General features: G+C 37.8%; 1 protein-coding gene across 9 annotated transcripts in view; it reads left to right on the top strand.

Moving 5' to 3' along the window:
* The window catches only part of LOC110827065 (serine/threonine-protein phosphatase 2B catalytic subunit 2), a 125,437-nt gene that overhangs the window by 46,990 nt on the left and 60,436 nt on the right, over positions 1 to 18,011 (top strand). For all 9 annotated transcript variants that reach the window (XR_015534912.1, XR_015534913.1, XM_087347793.1 and 6 more), the window contains exon 2: positions 13,518 to 13,721. Coding sequence is in view for 7 of the 9 variants with exons in the window: in XM_087347793.1 (XP_087203919.1) it covers positions 13,518 to 13,721 (204 nt within the window). In the remaining 2 variants the exon portion in view is untranslated. The remainder of the gene's footprint in view (positions 1 to 13,517; positions 13,722 to 18,011) is intronic.

Genomic DNA, 18,011 nt, shown 5'->3' with positions numbered 1-18,011 from the left:
TTTTATCCCTTTGATGTAGACGTTAGTCTGATATTTAATAATTCAGCTCGTGTCACAAAGAAACCCAACGTTTCGTTACAAAGATTGGGTTAATGCTGTTTGGGGATATTATCGCTGTGTACGCTAGAAACCTTGATTTTCATTGGTTAATTATAGCCCCCTTCCAACAGGAAGCTGAAATTTAACTTTGGATATTTGCAAAAAGCAGCTAATCGTACAAATTGATGTGTAACATAAATATAGACACGAAAAATGTACATTTGAAATTGGTTATTTTTATACTCCATACAATTAAAAGCAGTTGTGCGTCTGTTACGTAATATATTTACCGCCTTTGTTAACAAGAGCATTTATGACTATTCAGTGTGTTATTTATGTTGTTGATTGGTTCTGTTAAGAATAGAATTGTGTCATCAATAAATGAACGGAGATTACGCGAGGGATGTCAAATTAAAAAAAAACATTGTAAGCAGGAAAATTGGTCATTCAGTCTCTAGATATGAAGGCATTTGACGATTTGGAAATATTGTGTTTCTGTTTTGTTGACAAGACTAAGAAAAAGGGCAAACGTCATTAAAAATAGGAAAAATAATTTCTCATCACCATCACGTCCAAAGCGGCCCTGAGGCCCAGGTTGTAGTGTAAGTTGGCCTCTCACCTCCCATCTAGTTCCGCTACCTCTTACGTCTTCATGACGTGGTGATTAATTAAGCACAGGGACAATTTTTCCTTTACTTGTAGGTATTTTATAATCCCTTTTATGCCTAATGGTAACTATGTCCCACCCCCGTCAATAATCGGTTACGCATCATTTTGTATTTAGTATGGTTCTCAGTGTAAACAGCGATTATTTCGTGCAATAACGTTAACCAGTTGATATTTGTAACGGTGAAGTGTTGTTTTCTTTGCGGTACGGACTGGATTATTATTCAGCTCTAAACGGTTCTGAAGATGGTGAATTATACACTTAAAATTATTCATTGTCTGGACTTTTTCCATTGTCCTTGTTTAAAAAAATAACAGAGCCACTTTCCGAAACGTCGTGGTTTTGTACGAGAATATACGAGTTAAAGAGAGGGTAAACTGGATGTAGTTGTTGGATTGAGTTCTTATGACATTCGCCGGCATTATATTTTGAACGTTTTCTCGTGAGGATCATGTATGATAATAGATTGAATATGTGGCAAATAGACTTCGCTTTAGAAGAGACGCTGTTCTGGGGATAAAGGCTAAGGTGATTTGACGTGGATGTCTCATTTACGTTATGATCGCTTGTAGGTACGTTCAAAGCGTCGCTTTAGAATTGTTAGAGGTGAGGATATGAGCCTAACATCACATAACGAAATAAACTCTGTGGAATAGAGTTCTTCTTGAGAAACATTCTCTCGACTAGTCTTGACCTCTTGATGTTCGTGTGCTGGGTTTTAAGCGCCGTGTAGTCTGGTAGAAGTTGGCTAGTGTTTTAGAGGTCTTTGCTGCCTCCATCGTCAAGCGTTTGTAAACTTCTACCGATCTACACGGCGCAACAACCCAGGACGGCCGTGAGAATCTAAAATCCTACTGATTTGTGTGTGGTTAGAAGGGAATCAGAGACGATGAATGTGGGAGGTGGAGGGCGGAGTCCTAATTGAGAAACTGATATATTTTAATCCGTACTACGCCCTTTAGACAGCAGATCTGAAAGACAGGATGTTCTGAACTGAATGGTAGAAAGTATTCCAAGATTTTTATCTGCGTTTAATATTATCTTGAATGTAACTTTGATGCTAGTCGCATTAATGAGTGGTTAATTTGCAAAACCACACGAGGCCATAAAACTTTCGAGAAAACTATAAAATACATGCTAGCAAACTATTTATTTTAAGATTGATTTATTTCTCCCCCCCCCCCCAAGAATAATTGGATACTATCTGATTTTTTTACAGTTCGCCAACATTATTTGCATCTAGAATAATAAGCTGGAGTTATTTTTGGACTCGTGTTGTTTTAAGGATTACCCACATTTTATTGAAGGAACATGGCATGATTGGGTTTATGGGTATTTTGCTTACTTCTGAGGTGTGATGTCTTTAAGTCGCTGTGGGTTTCAGTAGTTTCTTTATGGACAAAACCAAAACCTGTTAGTAAAACGAGTCCAGCTGGTAATTGTCATGATAACGGTAACTTGGTTGTCGGTAGACTTGTATTGTTTTGCGAATGACCGATTTTGTACCAGACGTGATCAGAAACGAAACGCAACTTTGCAGACGATAAGAATATGCACATGAGTTGCATACACACAATAGTACTATAATAATAGGGTGGGCTTCTACCGTCTATGACTGTTGAACTTTTGTTCCCAAAACAAGCACTTAAAAAATTTCTCCGGTCGAGTTCAGTGGCCTCTGTATTATTTTTTTTTTCAAACGTGTGACGTAATGTAAGACCGTAGGCGTATATTGTTCAATGTTTTTTTTTTCATTATATAAAATCCCACTTTATTTACCCATTCGGCTATTTATTAAAAATGAGAATTGTCTGTTCTCAAGACCATATTACCCATAAAATAGGACTGTATGTGATTTGGATGAAATGTAGTTTAATATTAAGGCAATTTTTACGTTTGCATATAGTTACTACTGGACTTTAAAGTTTAATGACGTTCGTTAAAATGCGGTTTATACATATTCCAAAGTGGAATATATCGTGTATGTTTCTTGAATGCGTTTTTGTTAGGATTTTGCTTAAGTTATTGGATTTGAAGATGCTTCTGAATATCTGTTTAGTGTGATCACGGCCGTACCTGACATTTGCACCTGGGTTTAATTAGGTACCAATTTAGAACCATGTCATGAAGACTCGGGGGGGGGGGGGGGGGAAGACCGATATATATAAAATGTGGGACTTTCTCGTTTTGTGCACTTTTGTGGAGTATATTAAAATTTAATTGCAGAATTTATTATTACATACGGGTGTGACGCTCATGAGTTTAGGACCCCAAAATGTGGGCTGTAACTTAGCTTCGAAAGATATATATAACTTGTTAGCTTAATATTGTTTTCAGTACAAAATAATAACACGGCCACAGGGCGAAATTTATATTTATATTGTTTGATGGCTGATTAATTACGCTTTGTATGTGTAGTGTGCTTTTTATGCGTGAAGTTTTATCAGTATGGCTACGGCGCGAAACGATGGTTATGTTTGAAAGTTTGCACTGATATAAATTATGCAGAAAGCTTTATCCCAAAGTTGTATAACTTAACGTATCTATAGGCCTGTAATAGGCGATGGTGGCTGGCTTGTTGGTTCATTATTTGCTGTTAAGGGGTTTTGGGCCAAATGGGTGTGTGTTATGAACGTTGACTTGGTAATGCTGTTAAGGGGTTCAGGCGTTATGGGGTAATATTTATGACTATGTATGTTTATTACTTTAGATTTTCTCGTTCTTGACGGGCAATTTAATAGTTAATTTATAATTTTCACTAACGTTTCTGCGTAGGTAGTATTTAAAATAATGGAGTCTTTCGCATTGTTTCGTGAATTTGTTTGCATCTCAAGATATTGCTTATAACGCCCTTTTAACAGCATGTCGCTTTAGAATTATTTCGATTTATTTTTTTCAATTTGATCTGTGTTTCAAGTTAAATTACAGTGGTTGGTACAAAACCAAAGGTCGATGTTCCTACCTCCTTCGATGCCATTGGACCGTTTCCAGTTTATTTTATTTTTATTTTTGTTCTGGCGTTTGCTCGCTTGATTGGGTTTAATATAAATAAAGTGGTGCGGTGTTCGTGGGAAATTATCTTTCGTGTAGAAATGACTTTACGAAAACATGCTTTGGTACTAATCTAATCAGTCTTTACTCCAAGACCAGCTAAGTTCCGTATCACAGATTAGGCCCTTAACGTAAGATCCAGGTTACTGTCATTGTATTTTAGTGAAGCTGTTCCTTGTATGGAGACGTTTAGTGCAGTTGCTGCTAGTATTATGTGAAAATACCATTTTGTGAAAGTAGGTTTATGACAAGGATGTTCGTCAGTAGCAATTTTGTTGTTAATATTTTAACGCAGGTTTTACGACTGGTTTTGTAGTACTGGATGTCCCCAAGTTACTAACAGGGCGCGTACGGAAAGTTAGTAAGTCCTACGTTCTAATTCTTATATCCAAAATGGTGAAAATGTTCCCACAGTTGTCTATAATCCATAATTATTTACAAATATAATACACCACTGTTAACTAACGAAAGCAGACACACAGGCAAATTGAACAATGTTTTCTGTTTGGAACTTTGGTTTTGATTTATATTAGATTTATTTATTGTACGTAGGTTGGCTGCTGAACAGGTTAGTTTTTATCTTCGACAGTTTGGCGCACTGCTGGGGACAAAAGCTAGGGTTTGGATTTTGTCACCACTTTTATAGCGATTAACATGTAAACCACAGGAGAATGTACTCGCATTGTTGTTGTGGAATTTGTTTGTTTTATAAATAATTAAAATATACTTACGTATATCTTTCTAAATGAAATATGTTTTTTTCTCACAGCTGAAATCTGAGCTAAAATTGTTCTTAATTAATTTTGTTTTACACAGGTAAAATTAAAGTTTTTGTCAGATGAAAACTTGAGATAATGAAGCTTAAGTAGAATAATGCAAAAAAGATAAATAGCTTAACAGAGACTAGAGGTTAATATCTCGCCATTTCACAAGATTAATATTTCAGAAATTGAGAGAACTCATCATATGTTAATCTATGGCTGTTGGCGACAGTACGTCTGTTAAAGTCAAATAAGTTCTGGGAAGAACTTTCTGACACACGGTTTTGTCCACATGCTTTAGAGCAGTGGTATTCAACCTTTTTTGTTCGCGTATCCCCTGACATAATTTCTCTTCAACTTTGTACCCCCAAAGTTGTTTGTGTATAATTCAAGTTGTGCGCAGTATATAATCTACTTCTAAAATAAATTAAATTAAATAAATTACATACTGATTATTCAGTGTTTATCATAAAATAATATTTTTTTTTTAAATTTCACGTATACCCTAATATGTCTTCGCGTACCCCCGGGGGTACGCGTACCCCAGGTTGAATACCACTGCTTTAGAGTATACTTTGAAACAAACAGTAGTTGTAAATTAATAATATCGCAGTTTTGTGATCAATTTCTGTATGTAATTTCTACTTTGAACAGATTTCGACAAATTTTGACGCCTGTAATGTCTGCGGCTGTTAAAATATAAAAATGTTTTATACAGTATTTGTAGATGTATTTCTGAACTAGTTCGGTTTAATAGTTAACGCTATTAAATTCATTGTAGTTGATACGCTGATGAAACGGATTTGATATAAATCTCTGCCCGTGTGCCATTTTGTTTAAAGTATGCTACGTCATGTAGATAGATTGAGTGTGATGATATTCTCTTATTGAAATGAGAAGGCGCTGTACACACGCGCTCCGATGTTTGGATACAATGCAATAGACATTGGCATGCATACGTAATGCACAGAAGAACGTGGATGTATGAACGTGCATATACAATCAAGGCTAACCTCTTTATTCGCTTCGTTTCGACTGTGGGTTGAACCAGCCTTGATATTAAATACTCCCACGATAACACTGAGGAAAACTGTGATGATCAAACCAGTCGATTTCATTATTTACTCTGTCAACTGTCTGCTTTATAAATGGGAATAAAAATATGATAGTAAATCTTTGAAACCAAAGCTTGTCTAAATAATATTTAAGAAGTTAGTCCGTACCGCAAAGAAAATTCGTCACCATTACAGAGATTAACGTGTTAATGCTGTTAAATGAAATAATCGTTGGTTAAAGTGAGAATCGTATGAAAGCCAACAATACAGAATGAGGGGTTATTGATTACGTAGGTGGAACCGTTAACATTAGATTTAGTAGAACATAGCTTTTATGAAGAATTGGAATCAGTATTTGATACATTTGGCAAGTATCACATGAAAATTCTGCTAGGAGATTTCAATGCAAAAATTGGGAGGGAGGATGTCTTCAAACCCACAATAGGCAGCGAGAGTCTCCATGCACTTAGTAATGATAATGGCGTCAGAGCAGTGACCTTCGCTACGTCAAAAGATTTAATTGTAAAAAGTACAAAATTTCCACACCGTGATGTTCATAAATACACTTGGACTTCCCCAGATGGCAGAACACACAATCAAATAGATCATGTTTTAGTAGATAAGAGAAGGCAGACAAATGTAATTGATGTGAGATCATTCAGAGGAGCAGATTGCGACACTGATCATTATCTGGTGGTAGCAAAAGTGAGGGAGCGGCTTTCAGTAAGCAGACGAACTAAACAAAATTTTGACACAGAAAGATTTGATTTGAAAAAATTAAGTGAGGGAGAGGCAAAGGAACAATATCAAGTTGAAATTTCGAATAGGTTTCAAATTTTAGAGACAAATGAGGATAATGAAAGTGTGGACATCAACAGGGAGTGGGAAAATGTCAGAAACTGCATCAAAATTTCAGCAAAAGAGAAACTAGGATACTACAGGAGAAAGCAAAATAAACCGTGGTTTGATGAAGAATGTTCAAAATTAATAGATCGAAGGAAGCAAACAAAATTTCAATGGTTGCAGAACCCAAACAAAACAAATGCGGATAATCTATGTAACGTGAGACGTGAGGCTAGTAGAACCTTTAGGACTAAGAAAAGGGAATACCTGAAGGGCAAAATTGCTGAACTTGAGACAAATAATAAGGAAAAAAACATCAGAGACCTGTACACAGGCATTAATAACTTTAAGAAAGGATATCAACCCCAGACTAATTTGGTAAAGGATGATAGTGGCAATTTGCTTGCAGATCCAATAAAAATTGTGAATAGGTGGAAAAATTTCTTTAGCGAGCTCTTAAATGTTCATAATACTGGTGATATTAGACAGATTAAAATGCATACAGCTGAACTGTTGGTGCCAGAACCTAGCTTAGATGAAGTGGAACTAGCCATTGGGAAGTTGAAAAGTTATAAATCTCCAGGAATTGATCAGATTCCGGCCGAATTAATTAAAGCAGGTGGCAAAGGGTTGCATATGAGGATCCATAAGCTTATTCAGTTAATTTGGGATAAGGAAGAGATGCCACATCAATGGAAGGAATCCATAATTATTCCTATTTATAAGAAGGGGGACAAGACTGAGTGTGGTAATTACCGAGGAATATCGCTGCTATCAACCTCATACAAAATTCTATCCAACATTCTTTTGGCAAGATTAACCCCATATGCGAATGAAACTATTGGGGATCATCAGTGTGGGTTCAGACGAAACAGATCAACGATTGATCAGATCTTTTGCATTCGTCAGATACTAGAGAAAAAATGGGAGTTCGGTGGGACTGTACATCAGTTATTTATAGATTTCAAAAAAGCCTATGACTCTGTGAAGAGAGAAGTGCTATATAATATTCTTATTGAATTTGGTATACCAAAGAAGCTAGTGGGTCTAATAAAAATGTGCTTAAATGAAACCTGCAGCAAAATTCGAGTAGGTAAATATGTATCTGAGACATTCCTCATCAAGAACGGTCTAAAACAAGGAGATGCTTTGTCTCCCTTGCTCTTTAACTTTGCGCTAGAATACGCCATCAGGAAGGTCCAAGGTAGGCAGGAGGGTTTGCAATTGAACGGGACACATCAGCTATTGGCATATGCTGATGATGTTAATTTATTGGGGGACGATATAAATACAATAAAGAGGAACGCAGAAGTTTTACTAGAGGCTGGTAGACAAGTGGGGCTGGAAGTAAATTCAGAAAAAACTAAGTACATGTTAGTATCTCGTCATCAGAAGACAGGCGGGCAAAATTATCTTAGGGTAGCTAATAAATCCTTTGAAAGGGTTACAAAGTTCAAATATTTGGGAACAACAATAACAAATCAAAATGATACTTGTGAGGAAGTTAGGAGGAGACTAAATTCCGGAAATGCTTGCTACTTCTCAGTCCAAAATATTTTGTCTTCCCGTCTGATTTCTAAGAACCTGAAAATTAAAGTATACAAAACAATAATCTTGCCTGTTGTTTTGTATGGGTGCGAAACATGGTCTCTCACTCAGAGGGAGGAACACAGATTGCAGGTGTTTGAGAATCGGGTGTTGAGGAGGATATTTGGGCCTAAGAGGGAAGACGATGGGGCGTGGAGAAAACTGCACAATGACGAGCTTAAAAATCTGTACTGCTCCCCCAGTATTGTGAGGGTGATTAAGTCGAGAAGAGTGAGATGGGCGGGACATGTAGCGCGCATGGATGGGACAAGAGGTGTGCACCGGGTACTGGTTGGGAAACCTGAAGGGAAGAGACCGCTGGGGAGACCTAGACGTAGATGGGAGGATAATCTCAGGCGGGATCTATGGGAGATAGGAGTTGAAGGAAACTGGATGTTGTTGGCCCAGGACAGGGTCCGGTGGAGGGCTTTGGTTAATTCGGTGATGAACCTTCGGGTTCGGTAAGCCATCTAGTTAGTTAGTTAGTTAGTTAGAACATGCACTTATAAGATGATAGAGTTGCGTCATATTGTGAATATATATATTTAATTAATTAATCTTGTCCGTCTAATCACATTTTAAAATTTAAAATTAGGATAGTTAAAATACCATGTGATGCTCCTTATCGAAACATTCGATTTACATTTGGAAATCGAATGTAAATCGAATGTTTCGATAAGGAGCATCACATGGTATTTTAACTATCTTAATTTTAAATTTTAAATTGTGATTAGACGGACAAGATTAATTAATTAAATATGCACTTATAATTACATAAGATCTAAGAAACAAAACTGTACAATTTTAAATATAGAGTAATAACATAATTATGTTCAATTGCGTAGAAGGAGGATTTTCAAAGATTTTAATATATTATGTAAAAGAAGAAAGATGACATTTTAATTAACTGAAATGAAGCAAAGTGATTCTGGCACGAAGAAGCAGGAATATATCGAAATATGTAGCAGATTAAACATAGTAATATGTAAAATGAATTAGTTCTGGTGCGGAAATTAGCGCTTTTAAGTTAATAGATCGGGGTTTGGGATTTGCGTAGTTTTGCTCGAATTTTTTGTCTACGTCGCTCGCCTGTGCGGTCAACAAGAAGTCTCAGCAGGTAGCCAGCCATGCCGGAATGGCGCGGCCTGGTATCTGATCTAACCCGTACGAAATCTGCTCTTTCTTCGATAACATTTTCAAATATGTAGAAGATTACGCAGAGCGGACGGAGTAATTGATTAGTGTTTAGTTATGGTCGTAACGTTCTGCTATTAATCACTTAACCCTGGACACTTCCGTTTATTTAATGTCAGATATCGCTTTCGGATGTAGATTCAATCTCAAGTGCATCAGGTAGGTCACATTTTAATCTCGATATTGTCTCTTTGGCACATTTCGACTTAGGTACTCGACTTATATAACTCCTTTGTAGTCGTTTACGGAGGTCCGGGATTCAAATCTCGGTCCAGAGGTAACATATTTTAACAAAAAAGAAATGTACATTTTTGACTTGATTTTACAGTAGTACACGAACGATATATTTCATGTGGTTTAGAATCAACCTGTATAAGCGTGTGTAGTGTAATGAAAAGACTGTGATGCACATTTGTGAGATACAATTTATTTATTTATTTAGTGTTCTGTCTGACGACAAGTCCATATGAACAGGATCCTTCCATCCTTTTCTCTTCTCGGACTGGGACCTGTTCATATACGTTCTTGGCAGATGATCCAGAAGCGGTTTGCCATTGCCTTCTTCTGTGTGTGAATGGAGTAATTGTTGGGATGCCACGGAGAAACCGGAGGAAAACTCCGTGTTGCCTAGACCACGGCCTTGCCCAACACAAGTTATAAATTCGGGCACCGCCGGGAATCGAACCCGAGACCCCCAGGATTACAAGGCCAGCGTTCTGACCGCTAGACCACCGTGGCTTGTGAGATACAATTAGAAACGATTTAAAATAATGTTTAATGTACGTTATAAAACGATGCCTTGTGGCGGGGGTAGGAACATCTGAGTGCCGCCAGAGATGTTCAGAAAAAAATATTTTAGCGTCGTAATGCTTCGCCATTATTATTTAAACCTTCGTAAGTGGTATTAATGCTGTTCTAAAATAAAATATTACTTTGATTATTCTAACAAGGAAGGAAAACCGCGTAGCCTCACAGACTACCCGTAAATGCTATATTACTGTGACCACAGATTAGCAGAGGTCTGTCATTTAGACGATTTATCAGTTACATAATTCAACAGATTTCTGCCGCCTTGCTAAATCTTTTGACATTGTTAGACATTAACATCAGCCACGTAATTTTTCTTTCACGAACTAACACGTCATCCGACTGAGAGTTACGAAGTCACCTATTGATAGTTATGTCGAGAAAGGTAATTAAATAAACTGCATTAGCGCCGTGTAGTCTGATAGGAGTTTACCGACGTTTCGGAGGAACTTGATGCTTCCATCATCAGGGCACTTATTTCAGTGAGTCGCGCAGGCCCTACCGGGAGCCGGGAAGTGTCATTTACATTCTGGTTTATGAGTTAACTAACTGTTCAAAAGAAATTGTCCAAGTGGGTATGTTTGCCACAACGTCGATACCATGACAGGTTCAAATATAAGTTTGGAGTCCAGGTACCCCTACTGAGGCTTTTCGTTGTTTCTATCAGCCCCGCCTGGTAAAATTCCTGCCTGTATGTGTCTTAAATTAGGCCACGAACGCATCCTAACTTATTTTTCCAATTCATTTATCGTTGGTCTTACCGTGCGGCTGTAAGTCTGCATATCAGCAGTACAGCGTTATTAGCTTCGCTACGATGCGAATTCTGAGCCGTCTTCGCGCGCCTGAGCTTCGGTATTCGTGCTGAAACGTTGTACGATTTTGGTGTGACCTTGAAACATGCAATTTGGTGTATTTTCGATCTGTTACTGACATGCAAACTATTCTGCATTATTTCTTCTTGTAGCTTTTACAGCATCTTTTTTTTTTAACTTTATCGCGTCAGGCGTTTTCTTCCGTACTTATAAAAGTCTGCGTGTATATAGCGTCCATGGGCAATCTATACATCCGAATACAAAGCTGCGTGCAAAACTCATAAAACCTACTTTCCTATTATAGTTGAACAAATCTTGTGTTATTAATGTTATATTTACGTAATGTAAGTTTATAATCCAAAAGATAAAATGAGACTTTTAATTTATGGGTTATCGTGCTGAGCCCGTGCGTAGCGTAGATGGTCATTAAGATTGAACCCTGCTAGAATCAAAATGTTTTTATTTCTTAAGGTTTCTGATATGTCACAGATTGTTGGTGGGTTTTTGTTGTTGTTATTGTTGAATAATTGAAGTTCTTAACGCGCATGGAATATTTACGTAAATTATTTATTTGACACAATCTTAAATTTTTGTAGTTTTACCCTGTTTATGATGTATTAGCCCATAGGCCATGTTCATAAAAAGTTAATAAAATGCCAGATTTGAGGTTCTAACGATGGCGAGTCTGGTAGAAGTTTACCGACATTTCAGACATTGCCAGACTACACAGCGCAACATCCCAGATGACAGTCATCTTAATAATTTATCTTCGTCCAAATTGTATATAGATCCAGTGGTCATATGGTTGTCGATGTCAGGCTGAGAACTAAATAAAAATGTTTGTAGAACAGCCATGTTTTACATTCTACAAAACAATTATTTCAATAAACGGCGCATATTTTATTAACGTATATTACTTTACACTGTTGTAAGAGCCTATAATAAATTGGGGTTATTTATGCTCGTTAGTTAATGTCTTCTATGTTGTTATTTGGTGCAGGGAATTAAAAAGTGTGTATGACATTGAGGTGGTCATTTGCATAATGTTCGTGCCATAAAAAGTGAAAAAATCCCCCCCCCCACACACACACACACACAAACATAGAAGTTGAAAGGACACGCACACAGGACGTGGTAATCTGTCGTAAACTTACGGGTTTTTTTCGTAAAGACTGTGCGAAACACTTATTTGTTTCGTAAGAAACAGTTTTTTGAAGAAACATTTTTTTTGTGTCAAGTAAACATTATAATGTTGTCTATGTAGATCACGCATTTTGTGGTTTATTTAACTTATACGCCATTTTTATTTGAAATGTTTCGATTTTGGACTCAATCTTAGTTTTTTAAATTAAATATATTAATGGCTGTATATGTAACTAGCACAAATACTCATTTCTTTACCCCGAATTATTAAAATAAATTGTACTGAAATAATAACATTGCTTATTTTTTATATAACATATCAAAAGAAACTTAATATTTGCGTGTAAAACGCTTGTAGACCTGTATTACATTAATCTCCAACGTATATTTAATAAAGTTCGTAAATAATGTAAACTGTAACAACCTACTTAAGCCTCTCGACTGTACTACAAGAAACAAACACTTGATTATTCGTGTTTTATCTTTAAATTCGTGTTCTGTGTACGAGATAATGTCTTATCAAATTTTCAGTTACGTCTGTCTGCTTGTTGATAAGGCTTGTAAATACCAAATCATTGTTTTATACATTAATTATATGCGTTTGCTTATTGACGAAATATGTTGTAATGTATGGTCACCTAGCAACCACTAAGAAGAGGGCGGAAGGAACCGAGGGTGGCAGGGATTTATTCTTGTTGAATTTGTGTCAGTTATTTTTCGTGATATGAACCATGTATAAAGAATTGGTAAATTTGATGAGAGGAACTGAAGTAATGATTATATGGGGACCAATGTAGACGGACTAATGAAATTCGCCCGGAAACTTTAATGCAGACCTCCGATTCCAGGGTTAATTGTTTCTGGTACAGGAGATGAAACATTTGTACAGACTCTCTGCCTTCCACAGACTGTTACACGCAGAATTTATAGAAACTGAGGACTCATGCGATTTCAAAATGTAGGTCAGTTATGAAGGCAGGAAATCGTGTTGCTCAGTAAGTGGAATTGTCAAATTAAGGGATACGCCTGCAGATCTCGTACAAATTCCGTTGTACAGTGGACGCAAAATAATTCCGAGCTTCTTTGACCATAATAAATACACATGGGGAGAGCGGAAGACCTCGAAGTCATAGCACATAAGGGAGATATAACCCAGTCCTTCCTTGTACTATCATATATTAAATTATTGCTTTTAGACTGTAGAAGTAGCGTATCCGGAATAAAGCTTTTACCTGCATCGTTAATGTTTTACAGTTTTTAGTTCACAAAGTGCAGCGCGGCGTAAAAGTCATTGTCTCACAATGCCAAAGATTGTGCTTAAATTTTTAAATTAAGGCGAGTAAATATTTTCATTTGCGCTATAAGTGCGATGAATCGCCCTGATGACGGAGGCAGTATGACCTCTGAAACGTTGGTAAACATCGACCAGACAACAACCCAGAAGACAGAAATCATCATTTATCTCCGTCTAGTGTTGATGTTGAGAATGCGTGGAATGCTTGTAAGGGCATGCAAAATGAAAGATGATGGCGATTGTAGGTTGTTCTTTTGTTTTTAGGTGTGCCATTCCCGCCTAGTCACAAGTTGACCACGGCCGAAGTTTTCGACACACGGACGGCTAAACCGCGGCCAGACGTTCTAAAGCAGCACTTCATACTCGAAGGTCGGATAGACGAAGCTGCTGCCCTTCGTATTATCAATGATGGCGCTACGTTACTCCGGTCAGAGAAAACTATGATCGACATTGAGGCCCCCGTCACAGGTAAGTTGTGATTTGTCTTCTCCACTGTGAGAAATTGATAATAGAGGGTATAGGATTTGAAACTTTCGCGGCGAGTACAATCCACAAAATCTTCTCGGGCAATCAGCCGCATCAACTGGTTACCGTAGTAAACCGACGTTTCGGAAACCAACTCTGTCCCCATCATCAAGGTTCTGATGTGACTGGATACCGCGGAAGTCGCCTGGCGAAGGCGACTTCCGAGGTATCCAGTCACATCAGAATCCTGATGATGAGGACAGAGTTGGTTCCCGAAACGTCGGTTTACTACGGTAACAAGTTGACGCGGCTCCCGAGAAGATTTTATTGATGATGCAGGGTGTTTTCGGACACCATGTCTAAACCAACTCAAATGACGGACGTGTTTAATGAATTATTCCAAACTTCTCTAGAAGAACGCGGAATCTTGAATCGCATTCTGTTTCGACCTTTATGGGCTCAAAGATATTCACGATCTTACATTGCAAACTTGGCTTGACGGCAGGATTCTCTGTGACGTAAGCCATGCTATTAATGTGCCCTTAATTAGAACCTTATCACAAACGATCTGTTGTTACTGTTTGCGTGGCTTGTAAACTGATGTGATGTTTTATGAATTTGAAGAAACGTAGGTTAATTAATTGAGGCTTGTCTGTGTAATAGGTTATAGTGCACAGCATTTTAGCTCGCTAGTGCTCTTTTGTTTTATCCTATATAACGTGTTCGAGAAAGGAAATTCGTTGTTGCGATTTTGAGGGCTAAGTACATTTAGATTTGTATTAAGTGGGTTTCCAGTCGCTGTGGCATGGGGATGTTGCCGATGGTGAAGGCCTCAAGATGTGGAGGGTAGTTGCGAACGTGTTTAATAAACAGTTTCGGACAGCCGACTACGGGTGGTCCTTGAGCTGGGCACATTTTGTTTGGAGATTTAAATGCAGTGGGGTGGGGTGGGGGAGATATTTTCAAGCCGACAATGAGGAATGAGAATTTATTCGAAGTCAGTGATAGTAGGGTTAGATTTTGTCGCATCAAAAAATCCAGTTGCCAAGAGTATGTTTACACATTTTAAAATGCATAAATACTGTACTTGTCTTGATGGAATAACATTAATTCGAGTTGATCACGTGTGAACGGAAGATGATCGTCGAATGTACTTGATAATGTTCGGTGTTTTAAAGGAGTAGACTGTGATTCGATATGTAAATGAAATTATTGGAGCTCTCCAGTGCTGAAGCCATCATTGACCGATCATGAATTAGGTAATTAGTTTGTTCCATTTCGGTCACATTATTCACGTCTTTAACAGGGCATCTGAATCACAGTGTTATTGTGTGGTGGTGATACTTTTGTTTTCTGTTTCACGAATTAAGTTGTCAGTTTAACTGATAATTAAAGCAATGTGGCCAGTTGTTGTTTTCCATTTCAGAATCTCAGATATAGAAAATTGGTAGCATGAATAACCGGACTGTCTAAACGTAAAATATCCGTGATTTGGTGGAAATCATTGTGAAATAATGACGTGTTTCTTGAACGCCCTTTGGTCGTCAAATGTGTGTAGGCTTGCTTTTATTTTCTAGTGTTCTAGAGAGCTGAAGCTAGAGCTGAACTAGTTTTTATCACTTTACAAGGCTTTTAAGCCATGAACATTAAGATGTGTTAAATTTTGTTTTTCCAGCACATTTAATTTGATTTATATGGGAAGTAAGTAGGCAATAAATAATCGCTGCATTGGAAACAGAGTTAATAACCATTTCTCAGTGCCTACTTACTTCCCACCCATCCTGTACAATGACGTATAGAAAAAATAGGTCAATTTTTTATGTGTACCTTTCCGTATTTCTTTAATTTCGCTTGAAACAATTTTCACAGTTTCTCGAAACCGGCTTGCTGTTGGTTTTTACTATGTACCTCGTGTTTGCGAGAATAATTACGTTTCTAGAAGCTAGAATACGTAGTGTTAGTCTTCGTTTATGGTGTCCCTCGTTTTTGTTTCTGCATGAAGTTGGCGTTGTGTTATTTTAAAGTTTGTATCTAACTCATTGTGTTATTTCCCCGGGATTCCTCGTGAATTTATGTATGAATGGAAGATGCCAAATGATAGATACATCAGCAGCATTTGAATATTTAGCTTATAGTATGTTTGTTTTTACACAGTCTGTGTTCTTTCGATTTGGTATCTGTAATAATACGCTAAGTTAAGCTTTATGCCTGCCTGATATTAAGATCTGAAACAGTGGCGAAGCAGAGTGCAGATGTTTTGGTGCGTGCGTGCAGTATGGGGTTTGGGTGTGGATAATTCACACACAAACTTACGTTTTACCGCAGGTGTCAGATAGTTCCTGAGATACTATGAAAAATGTTTTGTTCCATCGGTTAATTTTGTAATTTCTCAGTCTTCCGTGGTGTTAATAGGAGTCAAAGACAGGAATATCGGCGTTAATATGTTTTTATCTTTTTTATAATTTGTCAGACCTCGATCTCCAGTGTTTTGGCCCCAAACCTTGTTGTGAGGTTTGAGGTTTTACGGCGAAGATGTCCTGGGCTGTGACGTATTGTAGGCTAGTAGGTGGATGCCAAAGTTTCGGAGATGCACGTCTCGATCTCAGGCCTGAAGATGGTAACAGTCATTTTTTCCGAAACGCTGGTATCCACCTACGCGGCATCAGAACTCTGAAAAGCATAAAGTTCTGCAAATTACACCGCGTACGCCACGGGATTGGGCAAATTCTTTGGCAGCATCCGGGCTTCGTTTCTAGAATTTAATGAGTTATATTTAGCGTGCACTTTCTCTGTTGTTGTAAGGTTAGTTAAATCGAGGTGGTGACTGTGGGCTGAAGACGTTTAACATGGCTGTCTTTTGAGATTTAACACCGTGTAGTCTCGTAGACATCACCCGACGTTTCATAGGAGCTTGCTGCTTACGTCATCTGGCAGGCAGTGAGCTCGTCTGAAATGTCAGTATATACCAGACTACAGGACGCTATATCACAGAAGAAGGTCGTCTGTATTTTTACACCTTGAGAACCTTAAATCTCGGTTAAAGATCGGTGAATATGTAAAGTTAAGTGGGGAAACCTGTTGGAAGGTACTTGGAAGGTGGAGACTGAGATAAGACAATGATAAAGTGTATTTGAGGGGAATGTTGTATTTATGTAAATTTCGTTAGACTTGTAGAATGGGACTGATGGACTTTGTTGTTAGTGGAATTCCATCTGTGGGTTCTCATACCAAAGTTTGTTAATCATTCGTTGGTCTGCCGTTCTGTTTCATTTGTGCGTTTTAGGAACACGATGTCCAGGTAGAACGGATTAACACGCAAGTACAGTTCTTGTCTAAAATTTCAAACCGAGACTTCGTAATTTTTCTCGCTTTACCATCTTCCTTTGTATTCTTTGTTAGGACCATCGACATTTCTCTTTCATAGCGAAGAATTCTGTCATTAAGTTTCTTTTTAAAATTCAAATACGTGTTTCGAACGTTAAAACTGTTTGGTGAGATTGTAGGTTATCATAGCGGCGTGTATGAAGATGGCTATCTTCTTGGTTGCCCTCATGATGGTATCAATCACCTCTGAAACGTCTGTGAACTACCAGCATATACGGTGCAACGACCCAGAAGACAGCCATCTTCAATTAATTTATTGCTTGGGCGTTCCAGATTTAGAGCCTTTTTGTTTTAAAACACTGAGCTAGACAGACAGATCTGGTGAATTCGAATGACAATAGTCATGTGGTGTTTCTCCTTTCAACTCCATAAATAACTCTGAAACTCGTGTTCCATTATCGGTTTCAGAACTTCAAAACTGCTTATCCGTCGTGTAGATAACATTCCCGTATTCTGCTCCATGTAATTGTGGTGGCTGGTATTTCATGTGGCCAAGGAACGAAGAGCTAATGTAAACAGCGTTGAATCTTGTAAACAAATCCCTTGGCACTAAAACTTTGGCTTTGTTCTTGTGATATACTCGTCTTTTCTAACGATGGTTACCTTTGTCTACACAGCAAGATCTGTTGTGATGGCAATGCACAGACAGAACTGGGTCGTTAATGTAGGACGCTACACTTCGCACACGTTATTATAAAAAAATATAATGGCTCGAATAATTCTGCCTTTAATACTTTTAAATCCCTATTGCATCTGCTTCAATAATCGGTAAATCTTAAGGGTTTCGTGTGATTGTCATTGAAAACATGGATTAGTTCCTTAACATTAACAAGTTTTTCCTTGTAATGGTTAAGAGGTGGAGGACCGCCCTTCGTCGGCTGTCCGCGACTGCTTATTAAATGTATTTAC

Source organism: Zootermopsis nevadensis, unplaced genomic scaffold, assembly GCF_977971745.1.
Source record: "Zootermopsis nevadensis isolate Lab colony 2312 unplaced genomic scaffold, Znev_1.0 Znev_ptg000012l, whole genome shotgun sequence".
Taxonomy (NCBI): Eukaryota; Metazoa; Arthropoda; class Insecta; order Blattodea; family Termopsidae; genus Zootermopsis; species Zootermopsis nevadensis.
This window is presented reverse-complemented; position numbering and strand designations above follow the sequence as displayed.